This window comes from Melopsittacus undulatus, chromosome 8 (genome assembly GCF_012275295.1).
Source record: "Melopsittacus undulatus isolate bMelUnd1 chromosome 8, bMelUnd1.mat.Z, whole genome shotgun sequence".
Taxonomy (NCBI): Eukaryota; Metazoa; Chordata; class Aves; order Psittaciformes; family Psittaculidae; genus Melopsittacus; species Melopsittacus undulatus.
Window position 1 is genome coordinate 8,217,123 of NC_047534.1, and position 27,599 is coordinate 8,244,721.

Here is a 27,599-nt window from a genome sequence, read left to right on the forward strand (position 1 = left end):
TCTATGTTCTACCCTACTCTGGGGAGAAGGTGTTTTGGTGTCCTCTGCTGGGACACCAAAACATAATGGCTAAGCAAAGGAAAAAGGGAGGTAGGAGAAAAGGATGACACTGGGACTTAAAAACTTCTCTATGAGGAAAACATCTCACTACCACCATTCAGAAACAGGAAGGAAATGACAAATTGGCTGCTAAAAAATATGAAGGACTGTGTGATCTTACTTGCGAAGCCATCTTGATGAGGACTTCATCTTCAACCCAGTCCCCAGTAACTGCATTGTACCTGCAAAATCAGGAGATGTGCCTCTTAGAAAAACGCAGAGAGAACCCAAATCCCCCCAATCCCCAGTGCCTATCCTTCCTTATCTCCAGCTGGCTGCTAAAAAGTGCTGCTGCCATTCCAACACAAAAGCTTCTAGTCTTCCCACCACACTCCTGTCCTCCTTACTTAGTATGGAAAAGAAGAAATACATATAGCTTTTTGAAAAGATACCAAATCCTACTGACAATGAACAGACTCCACTACAGAAGCTAAACTTCTGCAACACTGCAAATTAGACTTTATCTGCTTTGACGTTAAATTTCCTCCGTGATGCCTCAGCAGTACTATGGTGACAGAAAGAGCCCTACCAAGCCCTACAAACTGGACAGGTTGTGCCCCCCAACCCTGATCTTGCATAAACCTGGTTCTGGCTGGGGATCTGCTGCAGGACTGGAAGATGTGAGTAGAACTCAGCACCAGCTGTGGCTGTCAAAAGCACTGGGACCAAGAACTGCCCACCACTGCACCAAGGGAGGAGTAAGTCTCTGGACAACCCTATGATAATACAAAGAGTACGACTGTGGTTTCTCCCCACACCCTTAACTCCCAACACAATAAAAGCCAAATTGAGAACCACAGTGGCTGACTCCCCAACACTACTGTTTCCAGACTGATTCCCCCAATCTATATCAAGTACTTCACACATGCAGACACCCCATATACTTCCTTTATATATTCTGTATCACCCCAGTTTGCAGCAGACAAAAGACGTGAAATAAGAATATCAGAGCCATTTGAATAGATTATTTGAGTAGCCCTAAACCAGTATTATCACTTATGTGTATTTTAAAATATGCAAACTGTTTCAGGACTGTGTGGCTGACCAGGGACAGATACAGCCTATGGGGAAGAGGAGCACTGTGTGACAGTGTTACATGATTGGAAGGGAGGCCTTCCCAAACACTGACACTAAGTGGTAATTAACTGGCCTCTAACTCCTACCCTTTCCACCTGTGTCAGCAGGGTGAACGTTTTGGCAAGCCTGTGCTAAAGCACTAAGCATAGTTTCAGGGCCAAATTCAGTTTCAGCACGTACACCATACTGAGCTATTCTGGGCTTTATAAGAACTTAAAATTCCAGCCACATGCAGCAATACTGCGTGGACAGGCAACAGTGAAACTGCTATTTTAGGAAAGGCACAATGTTAGGTTGGGTTTTTTTTTCCTAAACTATTTAAACTAAGTATGCTGCTTTTTTATTTGGATTCATTTCCTTATCAGATTAAGTTTACAGCAATAATAAATCAACTAGAAAATACTTCTCAGCCTTGTTTCCTGTCTACATTGTGGCAACTCAGATATTACTTAGATAGGAGAGCAAGAGAGCGTGACACTGGTTTCCTGAAAGGTTTATTTTTTAATGATGTGCAGTATTTATGTTTTCCTGGGAGATTCAGTTGAGACATACTCTGGGTGTTATCACAAGTTCTCCAACCATGTAATTACACACATTCTGCACTAGACGAAAACAGCCCTTGCATAAACCAGCAAATTCTGTTTAATGTCAGCACTAAAAGCAGAAAAACCCACAGACCTGTAACGAGTTGCATGTTCTGTCTTAATGTCCTCAAGATGAAATTCTGCCCATGGATCAGGCATGTGCTTAGCTTTCTCAATAGCATGTTTCCAGGCTTCCTGAAAAAGTTACAAACTGGCAGGTTATTAATAATAAGCAGCAACTCACAACAAAAACATCTTCTACAACATATGAGGATTCCCAGTGCTATGGAAATGTGCAACTACATGAGCCCCAAAGCACTACTCAGATGGGGATCAAGTGGTACAGAAACCACTCCCATTTTATAGCTTCAAGTATCATGAAACAGTTCAGAAATCCAAAGCATCAGGTTTCAGTTCAATTTGCACTGCTGTAATGTTACTGCAAAGAGAATCTGATCTAGTATACACCAAATATAATTTGCAAATATCTCTTAACATATACTACAAGCAGTGATAAGGCACATCTAGATGGTATTAATTCAATTTTGCTGGTTTGATTTTTAACCTTATTGTAACTAACAGCATATGCTGTTGGGTAGATGCGTACGTTACACGTATGTGTAAACATAGAATGTCCATCAGCAACAGAGCAATATGGACAAAATTCTGTAAATCACAAGGCCCTCAGATTGTGCTCAGCATAAGAAAGTAGAAATGAGAATGCTGTAATATTGGATTATTATAGCAATTCCAGACAAGTAGCTATTTCAACATCTACCAAGTCAGCAGCAAATAATCAAAGTAGTTTTCTTGAATATAAATAGTGTTTTTCTACCAGCCATTTTAGATTCTTTTTTGTTAACATCTTGATCTTCCTCTTTTTACATTGGACTGTTCCAAGAGAACAGGAGATACGATCCTGTCATGTGCCAAATGCCTTTTGCAAAATTGAGCAGGAGAAAAGGCCACTCTGCACCTCTGCCAGTAAAGAAATACTGAGCTCTGACATCTTATTACTGCCTCTGACTTGAGCCTCAAGTATGCAGAAACAGTCTTTAATATTTATTTAAATCTCATTCAAAACTTTAAAAGAACAGTATAAATTGGTGTCAGCAATTACATCAAGGAAGTTTTTGAAGCAGCTGAGCTTTTAAACTGCTTATTTCTTTTTATTTCTGCTGTAACTTTGCATACCTTGCAAACAATTTACATGTTCCCCTTTCTGACAGTAAAGCCAGAAAAGGAACACTACAATAAAATTTTAACAAGACATGCTGAGAAAGATTTCCTACATGTTCCATGAGAAAATGAAGTTGCCTCAGACCATGTGATGATTCACATTTCATATGGACCTGGGAACTTCCATACTTGAATATATGTGAAAGAAACAGGGAGAGAAACAAGTAGAATTGCTTGGCTGATTATCTATGTCAAATCATTCTTGAGTAGGGTCCCTCTCCAAAGGTGATCTGTGTCCATGCTAGGGAATGATTTAAATAAATCAATTACTTCTCCTTGATCTTGTGAGGTGCTTTGTACAAAAGGTGTATTTTAATCCTTAAACAGAAGATGGACTTCATAGTCATGGGGCTAACAGTGCAATTTTCTCCTGCTGTAAAGCATATGGCTGCCATACTAAGTCGATGTCTTGCACTCATTTTCGTCCACAGTAGGAAATACTGTGCAGAAGCAACTACCAATATGCACCTTAAGAGTGATCTTTCAGTGTACAGAACAAAAGATGAGTATTATTTCATTTAACAAATATCTTTTATAATTTTGACTGGACAACTTTTACGGGCTGAGACAAGCAGTTTCTCCCAGACAACAAAATAATGAGCTAAAAAAGGACATAAAAAGAAAAGCAAGCCAAAAAACCTTAATGCATCTATTAAGATAGATACATGATCACATTTTTTTTTAACCTACCCGACTATGGTCAACCACAGAGCCATGCTTAGAACGATGCTGTGTGTCATTCTAAAGGATGCATGAGAAACATAAAAGTAGGAAAACACAGGTGGTAAGACACATGACTGACAAAGAGCCTCTGTTCTCTTCGTTAATTATAGCAAAATAAGGAAAAATTCTTCAACTGAAAAGCCACTCTTCAATTTACATTCACATATTCATAGATTGTTTACATCTGGGAACAAACCTATAGAGGTAAGTTGGCAATGTTTTAATTTGAAACATCCCTTTTTCATTTTAATATGTTAAAAGGGTCTTGCCTCTGAATGAATTAATTACTGAGTCTTGATCAGAGGCAGAATTAGTAGCAACTCTTGTATCCATCTGCATCTCATTATCAGTGGTCCATACTGCCGTTAGCTTTGAGGTCTAACAGATAGACTCTGATCAGATTAGGCTGTGGTGCTTTAAGATGTTACCAGTCCTGGCTGCTTCACTGTGCTAGAAGTCACTATTTCTGCAGCTTAAGCAGCAGATGGAGCCTTGCTTGCTCCCCATCTCAACCCCATGCATCTTACCTGTGACAGGAGCTAAAATGCCCAACTAGACCAAAGCATGGGCACATATATTCTGCAAAAACAACATGGTATCTTAGGAAGGAGGAAATAACTGCAATATCTTAAGTCCTTATCAGTTTTATCTCAGGTCACATGACTCAGAACTCACACTGCAAATCCAAAGGTAAGTGTTTAGTACATGCTTAAAACACACATAAATGAGGACTAAGCTCCCTATCAGGTCTTAATAATCTTTTAAATCTCCCAATTAATGTATTACTTTTTAAATGGTTTGATCATAATGGCAGTTAACTGTTCACCTGGGTTCTGCTATCTTTGTAGATTAGGACTTCCTAGTGAACTAAAAGGGACAGTAAGCAATTCAATGGCAGTGTCAGACTATTGGTTTAATGGAATTAACTGCAAGTCTGGAAAAAACAGATTATTTTTTCATTGAAAAGTGTTAGTTGCAAGAGATGAAGCAGTTTAAGAGGATCTCTCATGCCAACCAAGTAAAACCAAAACCCTCTTGAAAGCTGAAGCAAAAACTTACCTTAAAGTTAAACGAGTTTCTAGGAGAAGAGCTTGAACTGTACTGTTCAGTTTTTGCTAAGTTGCTATAATAATTGTCAACTTTGATACTGGCAGACTTGTTAGAAACTGGATCATCAGTTATTGGGCAGATAAAATAATTGTCTTCATCATCACTATCATCATCGAGATAATTCCCAGAGCTGGCTGTAGTTGATCTGGCATTATCAATCCCTTCCATACGAAAAATAAGGTCCTCATCTGCCATGTTTGTGAGAGGTCGGTTTAACTCCTGCAGTGATTAAAACAACCACCATTCCAATGCACATGCAAATGAAGGGAAGAAGCTGGGTGGGAGAGAAAAACAACAAAAAGGTTGTTATTAAAAGAACAAATGATGCATGAAACTGATGTCAGAAAACTGTTGGCAGAAAAAAAAATCATTTGCATATGGCTCCATAAAAGCAATCCCCAAGTACTCACATGTGGTTTTGAACACCTCAGTGCTAAATTTGGCTATCCAGAAGGCACTCACTTTTTAATTTACTACAGAACTGAGAAAAAGAAGATAACCAAGTACAGAACTATGAAATCTGAGGACTGCAAACATCACCTATTGCCTCTGGCTTGCAACACGTCCTCCTCTGAATGTTTCTATTCTTCCTTGCCCAAAATGCTGAGTTTCCCAACACTGGTCTTAGAAACCTGAGGGAGTTTTACCTCAAACCACAGTCAGGTTTTCAAATATTTTCAGGATAAGTCTTTTCAAGGACATTGCATATAAACTAATAGCCAGATGAGCCAAGAGTTATCATTAAAACAAAATGGAAAATTGTCCCAGAGCTGCCGAGATTTAAATTAGCTTTTAGCTCATATATAGCCAACAGTCCACAGTGGAAAGCATGCTGCTGAATGTGCAGTACACTATCCAGGCTACGCAGGATGTACTTGGAGAGACAAAGTACAAAAAAGGCCAAGAAAAGAGGCCTGCCCCAGTCACCCACTAGCAGACCTCAGAGGAGCAAGGAGTACCTCAGTCCTTCTGTGTTTTACTCTCTGTGAAGGGACTGTCTGGGCCAGCCTTGTGCAATCTGAACAATGCTATTCCAGCTCCAAATATAGAAGATTTGGCAGCATGCTGAGCTGTGTTCACTTTAAGCAAAGAGCTTACTCTCCCTGGTTAATAGCTCATTTAGAAAGAGGCTAGAAAGCTTGATTTTGTCACTGGTTATTTCAACTTTGTAGTAGCTTCCTGGATCCTAAGAGAATTGAATACATAGGGTTTGGCTTCTCCTGGGTCCTAGGTCCAAAATAAACTAAGCAAACTGAAAGTAAATGCAAGTGTGAGGCAGACAGGTAAATGATTTTCATTAAAATCTGCTCCACCATTTCTAAGCTCAGAAGGTCACACTCTTGGTTAAGTATTTCACTGAGGCCTTCTAACGTGTTAAACAACATTAGAAGTGAACAATATGGGAAGTTTCATATAGGTACCAAAATTGCAGCTCTGTGAAGTCTCCCACTGTACTGTAGTTCTTCTAAATCAGTTTTTGGGAGGCAGAGCACAGATACTGCACAGCCCAACTGCTGCAATAGGTATATGTTATAAAAAAAGACAGGTGAATCATGAAGTGCTTCTCTGTAGCTCAGGCTCCCTTTCCACACCACCAGGTTTCTAGCTATCAAGGAAAATATGAACAGTGCCATGGTTTAACTCCAGCTGGCAACTAAGGATCATGTAGCCACTCACCTACCCCAACCACAGCGAGACAGGAGGAGAATCAGAAAAAAGGTAAAACCCATGGGTTGAGATAAGAGCAGTTTAATAATTGGAATAAAATAATAATATAATTGTAATGGTAAGGGAGGCAATAAAGAGAGGAATAAAGCCCAAGACAGACAGGCAATGCACAGTACAACTGCTCACCACCCACTGACTCATCTCCAGCCTGTCCCCAAGCAGAAATCACCACTCCATCACCATGCAGACAACCCCCCAGTTTATATCCTGGGCATGCCCTTCTATAATATGGAGTAGTGGAATACCCCTTTGGCTAGTCTGGTTCAGTTGTCCTGGCTGTGCTCCCTCCCAGCTTCTCATGCACCTCCTCAATGTCAGAGCATGGGAAACTGAGGAATATTTTATTACTTAACAACAACTAAAACATCAGTTTGTTATCAACATTATTCTCATACTAAATCCAAAACTACAGCACTGCAGCAGTCAGGAGGAAGCAAATTAACTATATCTCAGTCAAGACCATAACAACAGCCACAGCGGAGCAGGTCCATGATGCATGTGATATCAGCTACTTCAAAGAGCAAAGAAACCTGCACAGAACAGTATCCCATCCCTACTCACATGTTCTTCTAATTGCTGATAGTTCATCTTTTCTGAAATCCTATTTTCATTAACTGCACTAACTCTGGGTTTCAGAGTCATTTCCTGAAGTCTCTAACACCTGTCTTTGCCAAATTTAATTACTTTCTGTAATGACTTTACTACCCAATTGCATCAAAAGCTCAGACCACACTAGAGAACACAGACTGTGCTGAAATGACCTTTCTGCCATATACTTTTGTTGATTGCTTTTTCTATTGAGGGTACCACAACATACAGCTGATTCTCCTATGACCATATCCTGCTTGGAGCTTTCCATGTCACTCTACTGTTTGCCATTGCATTTTTATTCAATGCTGATGTCAATCAGTAAATCTGATCACAACCAAGCTGGCAGCAAGGAACAGCCCGATTCATTAAAACCCACCAGGTGAAACCAACTCCTGGACAAGAACCTAGTGGGCATCACCACAAGCACTGCAGTGAACAGAGAGCAGGTCTGCAGAGGACAGCTGTGTTGAGGTTGTGATATCCTCACCATCCATCTCTTAAGGATTTACTTCAGACTAACTCTAGTCAGGTCTCAGGGAGTGGATTCTATCAGTGGCTACACTGTGATCTCCAGTTAAGTTTCATGCACAAGGATTTCAGTTTGCAAGCACTGAGACTGCTTTTCAATATGAATCAAGGTGCAATGAGCTGAGATGATCAGGAGACTTGCTTCAGAAGTGCTTTTCTGATCAGAACAAAAAGCCAGCATAGACACACACAGGAAGACTGGAAAGGGGCAGACACACAAAGGACTAGGCTACTGCTTGATTTTACTGTACTTTCTTCTCCTTAAAAATAATAAAGCAGATTTACAAACCACACCATGGCTCTTAAACCACTATCAGATCTTACAGGTGTTTTACTTGAAGCAACCACAAAACAGTAACACAAACTTCTAGGCCCACTCAAATTAATGGAAATATTTTCTCTTCATTTTAGTTTTGATTATTCACATTGCTCTGCTGCATGAAAAACAGAAAGGAGCTAGATGAATGCAAAGTAATTGTCCAAATCTTCAGGCTGATTTAGCTCAGTTTAAACAAATACTTGCTGGCAAGTCAGCCACAGTGGATTTTGGCTGTTCAGACAGACAACCATAAAGACAACCATAAAACAAGGTTTTCAACTTTGCTTCACTGTTATTCTTCAATCCAGTGCATACTGAACCTTCTCTGTCCATGGAACAGTACCAGATAAATACACTTCTAGAGCAGTATTCACAGCTGCAGACATACACTATAGTTACTGAGAGTCACCACAGAGACAGTGCCTTAATGTATGGCACCCTTCACCAACAACATTATCCCGTTGGTTATTGCCTTTCTGACAGAGGCGGCATTCCCACAGCTCAGCAAGTAACACGAGTAATGCCAGAACTCCTACGTTAGGCAGCATCAGCTACAGTAAACCACTGCTGGAGGAAGTCTGAGCCAACTCATCTGACTTTGCACTAAAGCAGCTTTGGAGCATTCATATAATCAGCTCTTCTAGCAAAGACCACACAAGAGCTGTTATTTCTGGAAAGAGGCAGTAGTGCACAACTGGAAGGGGGAAGGATTCTCAGCTGCACTACCATTTTGACTGTGATTATCTTACTAGAGTCTAACAAGTACTTGAGAACATTAACTTCTACTTAAAAACAGCAGGTGTAAAATGATGTTCAAGTATGGGACTAACTCCAGGATATACTGTAGCTTCCTTAACCGCAACTGTAATCCTGCACTCATTTCCACTATTGCAGTAACACACACACAAGCAGATCCACCAGGTCCAAGGCACTCTGAGAAGCAGCAGCAGGAGGAATGCAGATTTATGCAGCAGTGATTGCAAACATTCATGATTTCTGACCTGCTGTGTAAATGGAACACCACCACACAAATCTGTCTGTAAAGCTAATTATGTTTATAGAGCTCTCAGTTTTTCCTGGAACCATACTTCTTTTAAAGGATTTGGGTTTACTTTGGAAGAGTTTTCACTAAAAAACCATCCTCACATAAGATGCTCTTTAAATCAGAATCTGACAATCAAACTTTAACCTTCACAAACACTGCTCTAAACCTCACAGTTTATTCCATAAAAGTCCTATTAAAAAGCCCTAGCTTCATCCCAAGGCTTATAATCTCTGCTTTTGCATCATGGCATAAAGCTGTACCATCTAGGAATTCCTGTTACTATTGCTGCTACATTTTAATCTCTTAATCTTTAATATCTATACAGAAGCTTTCCAAGGGTTTAGCAGCAAAGAGGAACTGCACTGAGCCTAGCCTGTAATACTGCATTATCACATACACCCTGTAATTTAAACTACATTCTCCAACCCACTTTGAAAATTTATTCGTTTTTGGTTTAATCAACCTTGTATTATGTGATTAAAAATGAAGATACTTTAAAATACTGTCACTTACTAAATCTGCTCAAGTCTTCATCAATTTTGTGAGTTTTCCAGTATTTTTCTTTCTCTTGCCTTTATATCCAAGAACTACACCACCAGGAGGAGCAGGTGAGTTGCAAGGACAACCCACTGTGCTACCCAGCACAGTGCCAATGCAACATAGATAAACAGAGGGGGAAATTCACATCACAGAGCTGCTAAAACATGTATTTTTGCTTGCAGGGTGTCTACTGTTACAAAACTCTGCTGGGTTTGGTGGGACCCTTGAGCAAGGCCCCACAGCTGCCTCAACACTGAAACCTGCCTTAATTCATCCCTAAGAGCCAAGTGATATGAATGCTCTAGCCAACAAAAGAAGGGACAACCAGAGCAGCTCCAGCTACTTCTTAGCAACGGTTTCACCTCAGACATTACCCTCTGTGCCTCTTCAGCACAAGACAGGGGAACTGCTCTAGAAAAAAGGAAGTCCTGTCTCTTGTACAGAAGCATTTAAACAAGAATGAGCCACTTCTCCCCAGTATTATACTACATCCCTTTTGATTGAACACCACATCAGCTAAAGCCATCTAGCAGGATACCTGTAACAGGCATTTTTTACTTCCAAGAAAGTGCTTTTCAGATTAACTTTCAAAATACAGATCTAAAATTTAACCTAAGTAACCATTTCAGCCGTGCATCTTATGAAGTATTGTTATAATCTTTATGAACTACAGACACAAAGCTACATTACATGGTCCATAACAACCCCACTAGCAATGTTAAAGTCCTGCAGCATGTTACAGAACTGCTTGTGGTTTCCAAACACCAAACTGACTCTTGTAAACTGTTCTCATCTGCTCCACACACTGGTAAGAAAACAGGTTTAGTGAGTCAGGGCAAGAGCTGTGATAAGAAACAAGATTAAAAACACAGAGATGTCTCAACTCACTGCCTACCTTCAACACACAAACTTGGGCTTACCAAGTACAGATCTTCTAATGAGAAGCCTTTACTTCAGTTCCCTCCCAGCATGTCACTGCTGCAAGCATGATGGCACAAATCCCATTCAGTTTGCCTGCAAGCACGGCTGGGATAGCACACTGCATTTAGCCCCAGTGCTGGGAGAGCAGCGATGCAAAATTCATGATGGGAATGGGAGAGTCCATCTGCACCACCTCAGAGCACAAAGCATTGAGACTCAAAACCCTGTGCGAGGAAACACACTGAGGCTTCCAACACACAGATGGCTTTTAGAGCTGTGAGCACTTAAAGCACAGAAATGACCCTTCTGAATCAAGTCCACGCTTCTGCCAAACACACAAATACTACATCGATGACAGCCAAAACAGAATACCGAAGCACAGAAAATGCACTTCCAATTTAACTTTAAAACATCTTTCCTTCTCCATTAAAGGCCGTGTTATTTCCACACGGAAGAATTAACTATCACCGAGTTCTTCCACTGTCCTGGACACACACATGGATAGAACTGCTATCTCCAGGCGTAACTGCAGGAGTGTTGCCCAATACAAATATACCAGGTTATTCTTAGAGCACTGCACAAGCTCCGGGCTTGGCCGCCGGCCTTTTACAGCCCGTAACCTCCAGACTGTTCATCTCTGTAATCAAACCCGCTCATTTCGCCCTCTCCCTCCACACCGCGAGCAGCCTGGCGACGGCTCCCGCGGGCCCGACCCCCAGCCAGCGCTGGCCCCGCACCACGAAGGCACCTACCGGGTGATCACAGCCCGGACCCACCGCCCCGGCGGCGCTGGGCGCTCCCGCTACAGCTGCCTCCGCTTCACGGCAAGCAGGCGAGCTGCCAGCCCCTGGAAGGGAAGGGAGAGAAAAGGAGGCGGGCACCGGGGCCGCCCTGTGAGGGGAGGAGAGGCAGGAAGAGGGGCCGCCCTGTGAGGACGAGCAAGGCGGGAAGCGGAGCCACCGCTCGCCTCAGGCTTGCCTCAGAAAGCTGCCCGTACTCAGCCCCGCTTGTAGCCTCACTTGTGCTATTCCTGTGAGAAAATCGATTAAAATTTGAGGCGAAACCCCGCGATTAGCAATGTTTGGTGTGTGAGAGAGGGAAATCCCGGCGCAGAGGGAGCAGAACCTGGAACGGCACGTGAAGCCAGGTGTCCATAGAGCTGCCGCAGGAGCTGTGTCCGAGTTTACTTTCAATTTCTATTTCCGCTGGGTTTGGAGCCCAAAGGGGAATTGCCCCTGGCGCCCAGGGGAAGGGAACTCTGCACAGCACCGGCCCTGTGGGGCGGCGGAGCAGACGTGGGCAGTGACCATGGAGCCTGGGGGAGCTCTGTGTGTTTCAGGTTGGCTTCTCCACCTTAGCTCGATTGCAGTGCTCCATTTCCCCATGAGAAATGGCAGAACCGTGCACCAGATTTCAAGTTCAAAAGACCACATTCTCATTTTCCCTAAAATGCTGGCTTTCTGAGTTGAAAATGCCCATGTTTAGCTTTTCCTCAAGCTAGGCTCTGTAGAAAATTTAAACAAAACTTATCCTTTCATGGGTTACATGGAAATGGATGTAAATAGGTTCTGGATTAATTGTATTATGTGTTGGCCTGGAAAAGGTTTGCCACTTTTACTCTTGTTAAATCTCTTACTCATGTAAATAACCATCATTAGTGCCTTCTACCCTGAGCAGGGGTTACAAAACAAAGACTGGACAATGGGAGTACATCCTTTCGTGACAGACAAGTGATCTGTTGCAGCATCACAGACAAGAATGCACAATCCCTGTGCTCCAAAGAGGGAGGCAACACAGAAACGCTGCTGCAATGCCAGGAGGAGGATTACCACTATTTAATTAAAACCACCCAGAACAGATGCTCTGAGTCTCTGCCAGCAACACCCGCCTGCCACCACCATTACTTACATAGATAAATCATAGCTAGGGGGACTGGAGGGAGCAGCACGTCTGCATAGGAACGCTGCCTGCGACTGGAGGGTGCCTGTAATTCTGGCAGCAATTCTCAGCACTGTGCTGAGGGTGCAAGCCCTTGTGTGAGAATGTAAAGTGGAGACATGACTGAACCCCCATTTAATGCCGCCTCCCACAGGGACATTGCTGGGTAGCCTGAAATTCCTGCAGAGTTTAAGCTCCAATTAAACACATTTACAATGTTTGTGGATTATAAACAGCTATTGGAAACTAAGTGCTTTTGCCCCATCAGCACCAGGATATGAGTCTCCCCATTTTCCATTCTGCAGGCAGCCCAGCTGAGAACCCTGGGAAAAGCATCACCCCAGGGCCTGAGAAGAGGGCAGGCTCATCAAATGAATTCTGAAGGCCTGGTGGAAGCCAGATGCCTGGTTCCCACTGCATGAAAATGTGTTGGTAATGGTTAAAAAAATAACCATCTGGTATCTTAGGTTACTGATTAATAGTGGAGTACATGTGATACATGAGCACAGCTGAACAGTCAGGAGAGAAACTGGCTTTAAACTCATGCAAACACACAGCACTGTTTTGGATTAAAAGGATGACTATCATGCTGTATTTCCTCATGGGGAGGGTTCTGCTACATTAGGAACACAGTCTATACCATCTCAAGCTACATACTTCTCCTGCTTTTAAATAAACCAGCTTTGGCACCCTGAGGCAAGGGTGTACTCATTTTCAAGTTTAAGCCTGGGGCTTCTCCATAACATTTTCTTAAAAGGACAATCAGTGATGATGAAACAGTGTTGGATGAAATACTAAAGGTTTCATCTAATATTAAAATGATCTAATATTGAAAGCATCTAATACTGAAATTATATGTTAGCCCAGATGCACTGCATCTTCCAGTTTTAGTTTCTTGTTTAGATGTTACCTATTATACCCTTAATGCTTGAGTGTGAGTCACTGCTATTTTCTGTCTGAAAAAAACTGAAAAATAAATTAAAATAGCAACTTAGGAAATCAGTGACCTGCAAGTGCAGTATGTCGTTCTTTTGTTTGGTATGCTCAGCAATGCATATATGTATTTTCCAAGAGCACTGAAGCTTGCAATGTTCCAGTATGCTTGTGTTAAATGAGGTTCTGTTTAGAGATTGTTGTCCTAGGGAACTGTTTGTTTTAAAAGGAAAAAGGAAAGCATGCCCCTGACAACACTGAACTTCCATTGAAAATCCAGATGAAAAATTGCCTAAAAATCAATTAATTATCTGACAATTTGTGCCTACATATTCCTGGGACAGTCCCTTCTTACACAGCAAATTTCATTACCTGCAAACCCCACTGTGGTACGTGCATACAATATACCTGCATAGAACTTCCTGGAGCACCAGTGCAGGACTTCCTAGATAAGAAAAAGCAATGGCAGACATAATTTCTATGTATTATTGTAATGGCACAACATTTAGCCCTGATGTTTTTTAGCTCTGTCCACAGTAATTACACAGATTCCTCCTGCAGGCCTCCCAAAATATGGGAATTCATCTTTCTATTCACCAGTGGCAGCTTGAATCTGGTTGTCAAACCCAGCTCCTGCACAGGACAAGCCCTTGCCTACACAGTGGTGAGCTGAGCAGCAGCGGGTAGGCAAGACACCAACACGGCAGGACGGGGAGCGGCATGTGAGCAGCCCTGACCACAGCTGCGTTTGGCACTGGCCGCTGCAGCACCATGCTGAGCCGCACCCCAAAGGGCCGTCCCCTTTTGGGTGGGAATGACTCAGCTGAAGGCAAGCTGTGGTGCCAGGGCAGCAGCACTCCGGCGGCGGGCTGGGAGGCTACAGTACCCACCGAGAGAAGCTGGGGGAGAAAGCAGGGGGGCTCCTGTTTGTGGGGCTGGCTGTGGTTGGACTCTCTTCCTGCCACGGAGGTGTGTGCAGACCCACTCTTGTGGTAACGGTAAGGGGCTGCCCTCGCCCCTGCCCGGCCACCCGTGGGGCGACAGGTGTGCGCCGCGGGGCAAAGCCGTCCTGAGGACAAGCTGGCGCTCCGCCAGCCAGCGCTGCTGTGAAACAGGCCACGGGGCAGTGCCTTGCCGAGGCGCTGTGGTCTGTACCTGCCACGGACAACGTGAGGCGCAGCCCAACGACTCCGTACAGCGAAGAGCACAGGGAGTAGCCGGGCACCGAGCGAGCCATGATCCGGCCTCCCCACGCGGCGGCAGCAGGCCGCCATCACGCGGGCTCTGCCCAGGTCACGTGTACAGCCTGCGCCGGGGTGCGGCAGCGGCGCCACCTGTCGGCCGCGTGGAGCAGCGGCGGGGGCGGGGCAAGAGCGGCGGCGGTGCCCCCGGCAGCCCGGGCTCGGAGCCCCCTCCGGGGAGCGGGGAGAGCGCGCCCGCTCCCGCAGCTGCGCTTCCCGGGCACGGGGCACACCGGGGGTTGCGCCGGGGGCCGTTGCGGTATCGCGGGCACAGGTGGGCGGTGTGTGCCGGTGGGTGGGGAGAGCGCCGGCGCCGCCCCCTGAAAGAGGCCTGGCGGGCGGCTGAGCAGCCAGGCGGTAGCGTGGCCGAGTGGTCTAAGGCGCTGGATTTAGGCTCCAGTCATTTCGATGGCGTGGGTTCGAATCCCACCGCTGCCAAGCTTGTTTTGTCCCACCGTGGGTGCGGCTCCTTTTCGCCGCCTGAGCAGTGTGGCCGCGAGGATGTCCCGGTCCGGTCTGGCACGGCACGGCCTTCCCGAGAAGGGTACGGCGCCCGCGGCCTCTCGGATGGGGGCATGGGGGGGTTTCCTGTCAGGCGCCTTGAAATCAAACTGTAGCAAGTTATGTACGTGCGGGGTGCAAAGTGTTCTGATCCGTGCGCGTTTTCTGGTGTACAAATACAATCAAAAATACCCATTTGGGCAGCTCTGCCGTCCCTTGCTGCGTTTGGGTAACTGCATCCTCAACCCGCAGGGTGGTGCTGGCCTCTGCGGCTTGCCCTGCACCGAGGTGAGCTCTGGGTGCTCTCACCTTCTCCAAAGTCGTCAAGTCCACATCCAGACCTTGATTCCTCTTACTTGTGCCTTATACCTAGTGCAGTCTCCTTTCCCAAGCTATCTCTGCACACATTATGATCCTCGTTGCCCCCCAAGCCATGACACAGGCTGGAAAAGGTTGCAGATGGGGTGGCGTTTGTGGTAAATCAGCAGCGGGAGTGGTGGATGATGGGATCTGGGCCTTCAGATTGCCTGTAGTTTGAGCCTGTTTTAGCTGAACACTAATTCCAAAAGCACACTGTTCACTTTAGCTACTACAGAGATTTGCTGTTGTACAACTGCTTTAGAAATCAGGTGCAAAACCATAGTTGTACCTGAAGTTCAGCTGATACGCAACTAAACTTTATTGTTAGTTGTTGTCCTCAATGACTACAGGACAGAGAGGAGTGACTCATGTAAAACTATACCTGCATGAGCCTGCCAGACCTCCAGCTGCACGGAGGTGTTGCCACGGGTGGCTTTCCACCCCCAAGTAAGCAGGGAGCATTTCTGGAGCAGTCTTTGTATTCACAGAAGCACAGGGCTCACTTCATCAAGGGTTCAAGTACACCTTTATTTGTCCTCATATGCAGTGGTACAGCTAATTCACAAAGGAACTTCACACTGAACTCTCTGTACGGCTCGTATTTACAGTAATCTGTTCTGTCAGTCCCTTTGCTTGTTCATAGTTCCCCAATGTAGTGAGGCACAGCAGCAGCCATGGTCAGTCTTTCTCCTTATTTTAGGTGTGTTTCTTCAGCACTGAAGCACTATAGGCTGACTGTAGCTCTTGTTCTTCCTGCAGGTTCTCATTCACTTCAGCAATCAGCTTGGAAAGTTGAGGGGTTTTGGTGTTAAATAAACAGGGGCAACAGTCTTGACTGTGTTTCAGTGACTTGGCTGTAATTGTTCACTGTAGTTTAATTTCTCAAGTACAACTACTTGTTACTGGGTTTAAATCTGAAAATAACTGCCTGTTTATTGCATTGGGGCCAGTAACTTGTGCAGTTCAGAACGATGTGGGAAGCAAGTTCATGCAGTTTGTGCAAGTCAGTGTTGAGTTTCTTTAAAAAAATGCAAAACTGAAAGGCCATCAAACCTCAAAGAGAAGAAGATCAAGCTTAAACTAACAAGTAAAGAAAGCAAAACTTTGAAGAAAATGTGATGATTCTGAGCTTCTGGTCTGGTTTTAAGGTAATGGTCCACAGAATCAGCAAAGGTGAACTTCTCTGGGCTGTACCCCAGCTGAGTCTGTGCCTTGTCTATCCGAAACGTGTGAGTTGTAGAAATGTTGAGTACCTACAAGGCAAAAAGAGTCAAGGTACAAAGAGATGAATACACAGGAAATTGGAACAAAGTCCATAAATGACAGCAAAGACAGAGTTAAAGGGAATGTAAAATAACCTTCCCCAACATTATATCCGTGTCCTATTGACACATGTCACATCGTTTTAAAATGGTTCACAACAGGACAATCTCAAAAGCCCAGATTGCCAGTAAAAGCTGCAAAGCAGCATCTTTTGGTCTTGAAAGCATCCACAAAAAATGTTCTGCACTCTTGCTTAGGTACCTATGGAGGCAGCTAAAAGCCATCTCTGAGGTGTGTAAGTATTTTCAGTAATTTGGGCCCAACTGACCAGCCACAGCCATACAGGATATTGGGGCCTCATAAGGAAGAACTGAAGCAGCCTCTCCCAGATGGTAAACATAAGCTTTTCTCTTTCCAAAGATCATGGTAAGGAGCGTAGTATATTGCCTAAAACATACATGATGCATACATTTGCCCTGAACACTGGAGGCTGTAGTACTGCTGGGTGGATTTTACTTTCTACTGGCTTACTCTTAAATTGTACCTCAGCATTAGCATGTATGTAAGTGTCCTGTGAGAATTAAGGTGAGTTTACAAAGACTTCACCTCATTTCTGGTCAGCAGTGGGGACAGTTCAACACAGGGTTTCAGTAGCAGATAAAGGTATTCCATTACCAAAGCTGCAAAACAAAAGATTCCTACTTGAGGTAAGAATAGTAAATTGCTGTGCAGTTATGATTATGGCCTGTCTTGCGCTGCATATGATAGTGAAGAACAATCACATACCCAAGAGCTTGAGGCACCAGTACTAACATCAATGGGGCTACTTGCTCACAAGGGGTTGGATTTAACCTTAGTACTTTGCCCAGCCTGAATGAGGGTGCTTTTGTGAAAAGGGGTTGGAGGGTTGGTGACAGCTCCCCTGAAATGATCATGAGGCTTCATAAAAAATGTGGTAACAACAAAATACTCAGAGTTGGATTCTGTCTTGGCTGCACATGGGGGTTGATTCTGGAGGGAGCACAAGACACAGAAGAACAAGAAACCTACTGAAGCAGCAAAGCAGACACTATTCAGTGTATTTCATGAGGTCATGATTTTTACATTTAACTGTTATATTTATACCATTAACTCCACAAAGTTACATGTTTTTTAAGTCCTGCACCTGGTTTTGTGAGGGCTCATTCTGGTTCCAACACACTGCACAGAGCTGAACTTCACCCCTAACTGCTGCACACTGGTTGAGCCCACAGCATAGTATTTGTATACATGAAAATGAAAATTGTGGGGAAATTAAGAAACCCCAACATTTTATTACACTTACAAACAGGGGTAGTGTGGACAGAAAAGAGTAATGTTGAGAAAATGCTGTTACCTGATGCATAAACTAAGGAAGTAGGAATACGTATCCATGGTGTACTGCAGCCTAATCTTTCAAACTGCAAGAGATTTTAAGAACAGTGAAAAAAATCAAAACCCTCAAACAAGTTTTAAAGTTCCAACACAGGAAATATTTGTGGCAATATTTACTGATAAAACAGAATAATTCATCATTGCTGTTACTACTTGAGTTTTCATTTGTCAGGGGATTTCAGTTCAATGCCACATGCACAGACACTGTCATTTTCAAGTGGCAGTCTTAAAAAAAGGGGGGAAAAAGCTAATAATAATTGTTTGAAATGTCATGGTGTGCTGATACCTAATTCAACATTGTGACATACTTATGGGTTTGAGCCCATTATTAACAATAGCATGATCTTTTGAAAAGAATGGATATTACAGAATAGGATTTACAGTTTATGTCCACCCAAAATTGCCACTCTTAAGAGATGTGTGCGCCAGAACTGAAGATAATGGCAACTCAAAAGAGGATGCTGGTTTAGGTGGTCCTTTTGCCTTAGAGAAGGCAGTTGCTTTAATGTAGTATTTTCAGTAGGCTTTGTTACAACCCTAATCACAGTGAGCCGTAAGCATTAAAGCCCCATTCAGAATGGGACTCTTACACACGAAGCAAACACACCAGATAAGACCTACACACAAGAGCTGGAGTTGTATACAGGCAAAGAAATCAATATATTTGGAGATAAAGTGTATATTGCACATACAAGTGGAGTTAACCATTCAAAAATGTTGACGTTTTCGCCATCATTAATGAAATATGCCTGGCCACTCTGTTAAAGAGGTAAAGAAGAGACAAGTTAGTAAAAATCACACTGCATATGTATTGACTTATCTCACTCCTTATGTACAGCAATATAAGATATGCATGGCTGTACATACAAGTCAACAAACTATAGGCATTTCAATCAGTTGCACTGATGTGTGCAATGAAATGGGTGGGCGAGTGGTTTATGCAATTAACATGGTGTAAATTATTACAAATGTCTGATTAGCATAGTTCAAAACGTTAAGTCTCATTCTATATATAGGGGAATGGGGTATAAATCCACCTGAACTTCCAGTTTCATTTCCAACACAGCAAAGATTCTTTGCTCATCTTCTAGAAATGGCAAGTACTGTATTACAAAAATGCAAAGATGGAGATACTCTCACAGAACAGAATATTCCAACTCTTAACACACTGCACAGCCCATGCTGTCTCACACTGTTCATAGCACATTTCAGCTAAACCCACAGACAACACATAAACTAAAGGACAGCAAGATAAACTAATCACTGCTACTACAGCAGTTACTCCAGTATAGGATACAGTGGCAGGATCCACTGTCAAACGAAAACTGTGGTGCTCCTATTGTTTACTTACAGCGATGTAGTTCTTCCCAGGAGTGAGAGCATCAGCAGCTAGAATTTGAGCTTGTATGAGATTCTCTGCATGCACCCAGTTCATTTTAGCAGAAGGATCCCCAAACCTAAAGTTAAGTAGCCCTCTCTTGATATTCTTCTGTAGACATAAACAAACATGAAACCAAAGCAAACCAGTTTTTAAAATGAGATATAGTGCACTGTCATGTCCAGCTAAATGTAGGTTTGTCTCTACTCTAAACCTCCCTCACTAATTGATTAAAAAGAATCAAGAGAAGTGCAAAGCGGTCTAAAAATACGGCCCATAAGGAAGGATCAAAGAACTTTACAAAAACCAGGTCCATTCTAAGGGTAAATAAAATATTGTATAGGAAAGTAAGGACAAGTTCTGAATGGATCAGAAGTGTTCACAAAATTGAATCAAATTTAACAAATTACTTTGGCTGGGAAATAATGGAAGGTGGTGCTCAGCGTCAGTTTTCCTTTGACAGATACACTTCAGAAACTGCAAGATGCGACAACTGCATAATGCCTTAAAACGGGCTCATAACAAATAGGCTTAAAATATTGACAGGAAATTTACAAAAGCAAGTATCTCAGGTTTAACTAAAATGGCATTTGCTTTTTTTTGAATTTATTTTATTTAGAAGACTATAAAGTATATTTTGTAAATAAATAAAATATATTTAAGATGTGGCAAGCTTGAATCTATTCTTTCCTAAAAGCTGTGTATAACTTTATATTGTACTGATGCTTTTAAAATAACCCACTCATACAATTCTACAGGGGTCACATTCTGAACACTCTACCAGTCCTCCAATTTAAAAGAGAGCAAATGGAAAAGAGTAGAACGTGAGCACCTTCATTGTTTGTCCTTCAGTACCAGGAGGTGCATTTTGACTACTTAACTTGTTTCATCGGGTAGTGAAAGCTGTTAATAGTTGAGACTGGAAAGAAGATATTTTGCAGTATCTGTTTTCATGAATATTATAAACCATTTGGTGTAAGTTGCATGCAAACAGACATTTGTAATATCGTAGATTGGCCTCAATCTTACAATTATAGTAGATATTAAATTATAAAGCTGGATTTACCTGTGTTTGTATATTTAAAAAAAGGCTTTTTTAATGCATTATACATTCTTTACAGATAAAATATAGTGCCTGTTAACAAAAGCTGTAATATCTGCAGCAGGTAACTGAACTGTTGAGTTGCTGCCCAATAAATTCAGTCAGTTTATAACTCAAATAAGAGGTGCTGCTGTGTATCATAGAAAATTCTACTGATTAAGGTATTTAAATACATACTGCTAGCCTTGGCAAGTGTCTTTGCTCTTCTGGTCCATAGATTCCTGGTGGGCGAAGGGCACATGTATAGAGTATTCCACCTCCTAGAAGAATTGATAAGACCATTCTTAAGTGACTTTCACATGACTATGTTGTATCTTTGTATGAACCAGAGACTGTGCAGAACTTACTCTGAAATAAATTAACTTCACCATCTCAAAAAATAATACATACCTAAAGGTGATGCATTAGTACTTGATATGAAGTTGGCAGAATCAGAACATGCAAAACAGCAAGATAAGCTTCAGAGAAGTCCTGCCAGCATAGTCTGATTCCTAGAAATCACCAGAAATTTCAAAACCTCTTTCTAACCACTCCTTTGTCTCTGCCCCAGCAGTAAATGAACATGCCAACTATGATGGTGAGTTTGCTGCAGTGAGCAAGTTGTTGATAGGAAAGTGGAATGAAACTGACTAATTTCATACAGAATTCCTGATGGAAGACAGTGACTTGCTAGGAGTACAAGGTGGAGGTGAAAGGTTCTCTCAACAGTAGGCACAGCCACCTCCCACTAAAGCTGCTTCAGAAGCTCTTGATTATTTCAGTGGGAGAAAGTAAGGACAGTCCTAAAAATCCCATCACTTCCCAAGTGTATCAGTTGGCTGGTTCATCATCTATCAAGAACTGTTCTTCATAGTCCTTAGAAACATTCAACATACTCAGTCCTGCTACGGCACAGGATCAAAATGGGATATTTGGAACACTGACTGGTTGTAATTTCATTGACAAATGCATAACTGGGCATTTCTCCTAAAATTAATAGAGTCTTTGATGTGAAGAGCTACTGAGGAAATAAGGGGGAAAAAACCCAACCCACTTTATTTTTTAAACAAAATAATTCTGTTGGGATGGAGTGCCCATCAATGACTTTATAGCCCTCTGCAAGTATCATGTGAAGAGAGTCTCTTAAGTTGACTACAGCTAAATATAGCTCAGTATCACTTGGTCGCATAGAATCATGTTGCACTTTACATTAATTTGTTTTGCACTGGCAGTTATAGTATCTCACAGGAGAACTTAAGTATTCAAGTGTATAACTGGCTTCTTCAACACGGAAAACTTTGGGAAGCACTAATAAATAATTCCAGGCTGTAGTATCAGGTGGCTTCCTCAGATTCTAATATATAACTCCAGGAGGAGGGGGGTAACAATCAGCATTCATGTTTTGCTGATGGTGCATAATACAGTGACATTAAACACTCATTCTTGTTTAATTTATAGCTGTCTTAATCTTGTCAGTTAACGTACTGAACTCATTGCTACCAACGTAAAACCTTTTAGGGACACTGTGTGAACTTAAAACCAATTAAAAGTGATTTCTAAGTGAAAATATTTCAGTCTGTGAGAGGGGTAGGTAACTTGATTTCATATTTGCTGGGCAGTCTTGTCCACTAAGGATTGATACAGAATACAGGATATTAGTGAAGAACAAGAGGAGGAGGAGTAAGCTCTACTATGAATTCATGCTAAGGCAAAAGTACCTGCCAGTGGAGTTCCATTAGCTGCTAGTACCATTTGTTCTGCAATTGATTTGGTTCTGGAATAATGATCAACATGCTACAGAGAAAAAGCAAATATGTTTTTATCTGTTCTTGAATGACAGGGCAGAGGGACATCTCTTCCCCACTAGTTTTTACTTAGCAGATGGCATCAAACAGCTCAAAACACAGAAGCCATGGGGTATTAGTTTAGGGTAAAATAGATGCATATTGCTAAGGTAAGCAAGCTTTTTTGTTTATGCAAATCCAGTTAATTAATATAACAACATTTGAGAAGCAATTAATATATGTATGCTTTGGATGCTGCCAAGAATGTAACTGATCACAACTTTGTAATCTGGATTTCTTTTCAGGTAACGGAAAAGCCAAAAGCCAAGTTTTGAAGACATTATGATTGGTCTGAATTATCCTGTTGTTGCCTCTTTCTTGTGGCACTGTCCCAGTGAATATATTATTTGATATATTACTGAAAATATTATTCAACATTTCCTCTATCCATCTCTACTTCTTGAAAGACTGTGAAGTACTTGATGGAGAGAGTCAGGACACACAAACTAACTCTGTCTGCAGAGCATCCAAAAGTATTTTCTCCTTTTCAATGGAATAAAAATTCTGTTTTTCCATATTAGCCCTACATTGAATATACATCATGTTCAATACGGGAGAAACAGAAAAATAATATACATAATCAATGGCTTAAAGAGGCACCAAGCCATATAACACAATCCTCATGTTAAGGTGGAATTTCATTAATGTTAACGGGACACTGCATGAGTTATTTTCCAAAATCAAGGCCTTGATAGGAAACAAAGAAATATATAGTGCAATGTACATAAAACTGATGTGTCAAGGCTGTGATGTGTCAATCCACAGACAGTGTCAAGAGTTTTCTTTCTTCTTTCTTGTGGCAACAGGCAAAACATGGTCATGAAAACTCCAGGCTTCTTCAGAAACAAGAAAGTAAATGAAGAGGAAACTTAAAAAAACAATACATCTAAAATACCTTTTCAGTTGGAAAATATGGCACAGTTTCCTCATCACCATCTTCAATGGGAAGCCCTCCGAACACCACATTTACTGTACTGGTGTATACCAGTCTAGCAATGTTCCTTTGCTTGCAGGCTGCAGCAGTGTATAGGTAAATTAGTTTAGTGGAAAATTAAACAATATGGAAAAAAGTTTGCATGACCTTTTTTGAGAAACTGACAAATCTTAAAAGGGCAAATCCTTCCATTTTATGATTGTGTTATTTAAAACATGATGCATATTTAAAGGGAGAACATCAGTGTAGAATGATTAAGGTTGGAAGGGACCTTAAAGATCATCTAGTTCCACCACCCTGCCACAGTCAGGGAAACCTTCCATTATACCAGGTTGCTCAAAGCCCCATTCAACCTGGCCTTGAACCCTGCCAGGGAAGTAGAACCAAGTGCTTTATGATCTGGCACATCCCCATTTGGATGTTGTAAGCCAACATTGTGCCTTGGGGAGGGCTGCTGCCGGCCCACTGAGATGGGCTTCAGCTCCAGCCAGGCAGGTGGCTGGAGTCCACCCACTGCAAGGGCTGCCCACATCCTGTGCACAAGCTGCTAGAGAACAAGGAGGTTTACTGCTACAAAAGACACATGGCAGTAGTTGACTCCTTACATGGATACAGATTTTGACATCAGGGCAAGCACTGTTTACGAAAAGCTGAACTAGTTAAACTACAGAGTGCTGGCTCTCCTATCACACCCCATCAAAGAATCAAGCATAACCTCCCCACTCCCATGACATTTTTCCTCCTTTTCTGCCAAAAATGGGAAGTATTTGGTAAAGAATAGCATGTGCCAAAAAAAGACAACTGGCTTTTTCTAAGTGCTGCACTATTTTGATGTGCTATACTAACACCCAGTGGCAAAGTTAGATACATACCATTGATGATGAATCTTGTTCCATGGATATTTATAGTTTCAATCTCTTCTCTGTGCAACTAGTAAAATAAAGAAATTGTGCATTTACACATTGTGACCTCACACCTAGTAGTTCCATGTGGCAGCTTTAGGGTTTTGGAGGGAACCAGCCTCGCCTGTCTTTCCTTTTATCTTCACACTGTTTCAGACCTCTTCAATGCCATTTCCAACTCAAAAAAACCCTCCCAGGGTGCTGATGGAGCCTCTAAGGGGGAGGAAATGATTTTACAACTAGGAAAACAGTCCTGTAAGCAGGCTGCTGGCAGCTGGCACACCAGTTTGCACTGACCAATTTATCGAAGCAGCATGATATGGATTCAGGCCCTCAAGATAATCTGAGTAGATTAAATCTAACATGCAGTGTTACAACATCAAGTCTCTCATCCTCAGTGTGGGCAGTCACACAGAAATAAAAAACCCAAACCTGTTTGGACTCACTTGCTCTCTTCCTGACATTCCATATGATGCTATATGAAACACACAGTCAGCCCCTTCAAAGGCTCCAAATAGGGCATCATAGTCCCTGACATCTGCCTGTAATACATAAGAAAAGATATTTGGACTTGAAATCAAAGCTGCAGGTTAGTGTTTGTCATATACAGAGGGAATGCGTATGTGTAATTTTGTTTATTGTACATCCCGGGACTGAAAAACAGGTTCATTTCAGTTCTTGCTGATAATTATACTTTTCTTTCATAGAATTCAAAGGAGTTGAGTTCTATGAAACTTTAAAAACATTAATTAATTCTTATAATCTTTCACTCGTGGTCATTCTACAAGTGCTTAAACTAAGAACTAAGGGCAATACTTCAGAGTCAGGAGGTGGAGCGGGTACTTTGTGCTACATGTTACCAGTTTCATTGTTTTGCTTATTTCACATACACCAAAATCAGCTGACCAAAAATCATGTCGGATATTCACACAATTAATAGGGTTATTGAAATTTGCAATTATTTGCAACTGGGTATGTGAGTTCTGGGAAAACCAGCAAGACATCATGGAAAAGGCAAATGAACTAACTTTGACTGTTATGAAAATGTAATTGATCATACCTGGATAAACACTACTCCACTGGGGATTTCCCAGATAGGCTTTTGTATGTCATACAGAACAACAGAAGCTCCTCGCCTGGCAAGGGTACATCCCAGCTTGCATCCAACATAGCCTCCGCCTCCTGTCACCACTGCTCTCATCCTGTTTTCATTCAGTGCTCCAGCATATCCATTCACTTTGCAGTTAGAGGCTTGGTGCCAGGGTGTTGCTGCTCCACTCAGCACGTTTGCCCTCAGTGAAATACTGTCTCCTCTATGTTGAAACTACTCCATAGTGCTCATGGATGCAGACAATCCCAGTGAGTTTCATGTTAAGAAGCTCTATTCATAGCAGCAGTTTTAAGCAACCTGTTTAAGACAAAGACGAGCAAAACAATAGCTCCAACATGTCCATGTTTCAAAGATTTCTTTTAAAAGCCCCATTTTAATGATCTGCTTTGATGGTTTGGGAGTTTGCTTAACAGTAATTTTCACATTTTACAAACATTTAAAATGTTTGTTTATTAGATATTAAAGACAGCATCCTGAAGCTACATAATAAAGGTTGCCTGTTTTAGACAAAATATTTATTTGCAAATGGAATCCAGAATAATAAAATAAAATAATTCACAAAAGGTCCTAATGAAGAGAACATGAATCCAAATATTTCCTACAGATAGGTCAAAATTAGAATAATGGTACAGACCATAACTTTTTTTAGCAGAAAAGAAATAGCTGCCTACATGAAATGCATCTGCTTGCCCTAGTTCATTCTGCTCAGTGTCACAAGCTCTGAGACAGCCTTTAGGGGTCAGATGTGATAGAGGGCCACACCTGAGCTTGAAATCCTGAACTGTCAGGAAAAGTCTAAAGATTAACAAATTGCATTTAAGCTTTTGTGCTTAAAAAACAAGCAAGCAGGGCTGAGCAGAGCAGAATGTCCCCTAGAGCAAAAGAAACCTTCAATGCTTCTTCCATTGGTCCCAAAGACATCTGTCACAAAGACACCTGAGAAAAGTGGTATTTTCTGCTACTAAGTAGCAGCAGCTAAATGTAAATTGAGAAAACGCAGTGGTTTTATAATTGGCAGTGGTGAAATTTAGGTGCATGAGGATTTCAGAAGGAAAGGGGAATGCCTGATGCTTAGAACTTGAGAACACAGCTTTCAGGGGGATCTAGAGTGAACTAACTGCTACATGACAGAGAGGGTCAATGAGTGCAGTAAGAGAAAGGCAATAGTGAGCCATTTATTTCTTGAGCATGGGCAATGGTCAAGGGTTCACTGCTGAGAGAGGTGGCATTCAGAGGCTGCAGATACCGATGTTCCCTCACCCTTCCCCGTGCCGCAATAAAACATTAAGTGTCACCCGAGCTCCTCCAGCTATTCTCTGCATCTCACTTGCAAATGCCCCAGGCAAACACGCCGCCGACGGAGCTGCGGCCCGGCACCGGTTCCCCTCCCCGGCGGACACCGGCCTTTGGGGCTGTTGCCCGCCCCGCTGGGGCTGCGGGGCTCGGCCAGGGCGGGGCGGGCGGCGGCCTCCGGACCCCCACCCCGCAGGAGAGGGGCCGGGCCGGGCGCTCACCTCCGCCGCCATCCCCCGCTGCTCACCCGCCGCCTCGGGGAGCGGGTGCTGCGCGCGGGGCTCCTCCCGCACACGGGCCGCGCCGGGGCCCACTCAGCCGCAGCACCGCCGGCATCCCGCGGCACCCCCGTGTCCCACTCATCTCTTCCTCGGATACTGCCTGTCCCACAGCACCCGTGGGAGCCCTGGGATTCCCCAGCATCCCTGGCTTCCCAGAGCATCCCCGGGATCCCACAGAATTACCTGGTGGCTCTTACCTCCATGTGTCTTCATACAGCCGCGACCGCTGCACTAAAGCATCCTGGCAGTAACTGGGGCTCCATCCAACTGAGATGCCTGTTGAACAGGTTGTTCAGGAGAATAACCACCACGTCTTGATTGCTGGCTGGATGGTCTGCAGGACATAGCTCGGAGAGGTGCGGAGCATCAGAAACACCTCCAAACCAGCAGGAATTCCCAAAGAGGAAACATGATCATGAACAAGTATGCACGAAGGTTCCTGCCCTCCCCAGCCGGTGGTGGGTCTCTGTTCAGCTCCGTGGTTGCTCATGCCTGGGAGGATGCAATAAGGGTCAGGAGCTGCAGAACTTCAGAGTTACCCATTCCAGGCAAAAATTAAACCTTGAACATGTTTACGTCCTCTGTTACAGCTGTGCCATGTCTGAACGTTCATATTAAATTT

General features: G+C 42.9%; 2 protein-coding genes and 1 non-coding gene across 4 annotated transcripts in view; 1 reads left to right on the forward strand and 2 right to left on the reverse strand.

Moving 5' to 3' along the window:
- The window catches only part of EEF2K (eukaryotic elongation factor 2 kinase), a 30,415-nt gene extending 19,057 nt beyond the window's left edge, over nucleotides 1-11,358 (reverse strand). Inside the window, exons 1-5 of one of the 2 annotated variants that reach the window (XM_031044011.2) lie at nucleotides 11,257-11,358; nucleotides 4,782-5,106; nucleotides 3,690-3,740; nucleotides 1,855-1,955; nucleotides 221-281 (exon numbers count right to left, since the gene is read on the reverse strand). In XM_031044011.2, coding sequence (XP_030899871.2) covers nucleotides 221-281; nucleotides 1,855-1,955; nucleotides 3,690-3,740; nucleotides 4,782-5,027 — 459 coding nt within the window. In that variant the 5' untranslated portion in view covers nucleotides 5,028-5,106; nucleotides 11,257-11,358. The remainder of the gene's footprint in view (nucleotides 1-220; nucleotides 282-1,854; nucleotides 1,956-3,689; nucleotides 3,741-4,781; nucleotides 5,107-11,256) is intronic. The other variant, XM_005143374.3, reaches the window with a different exon arrangement.
- A 3,614-nt stretch (nucleotides 11,359-14,972) lies between these two features.
- TRNAL-UAG (transfer RNA leucine (anticodon UAG)) lies at nucleotides 14,973-15,054 on the forward strand. Its single transcript has one exon. It is a non-coding gene; the product is annotated as a tRNA-Leu (tRNA).
- A 954-nt stretch (nucleotides 15,055-16,008) lies between these two features.
- On the reverse strand, nucleotides 16,009-26,929 carry LOC101870642 (putative short-chain dehydrogenase/reductase family 42E member 2). Its single transcript, XM_034065370.1, is given in 12 exon segments — nucleotides 16,009-16,730; nucleotides 17,347-17,420; nucleotides 18,116-18,179; nucleotides 19,505-19,642; nucleotides 20,811-20,893; nucleotides 22,331-22,406; nucleotides 23,352-23,470; nucleotides 24,263-24,320; nucleotides 24,739-24,834; nucleotides 25,353-25,578; nucleotides 25,580-25,603; nucleotides 26,664-26,929. Coding segments are annotated over 12 exon segments (1,473 nt in total). The 3' UTR covers nucleotides 16,009-16,481.
- Nucleotides 26,930-27,599: the final 670 nt, after the last annotated feature.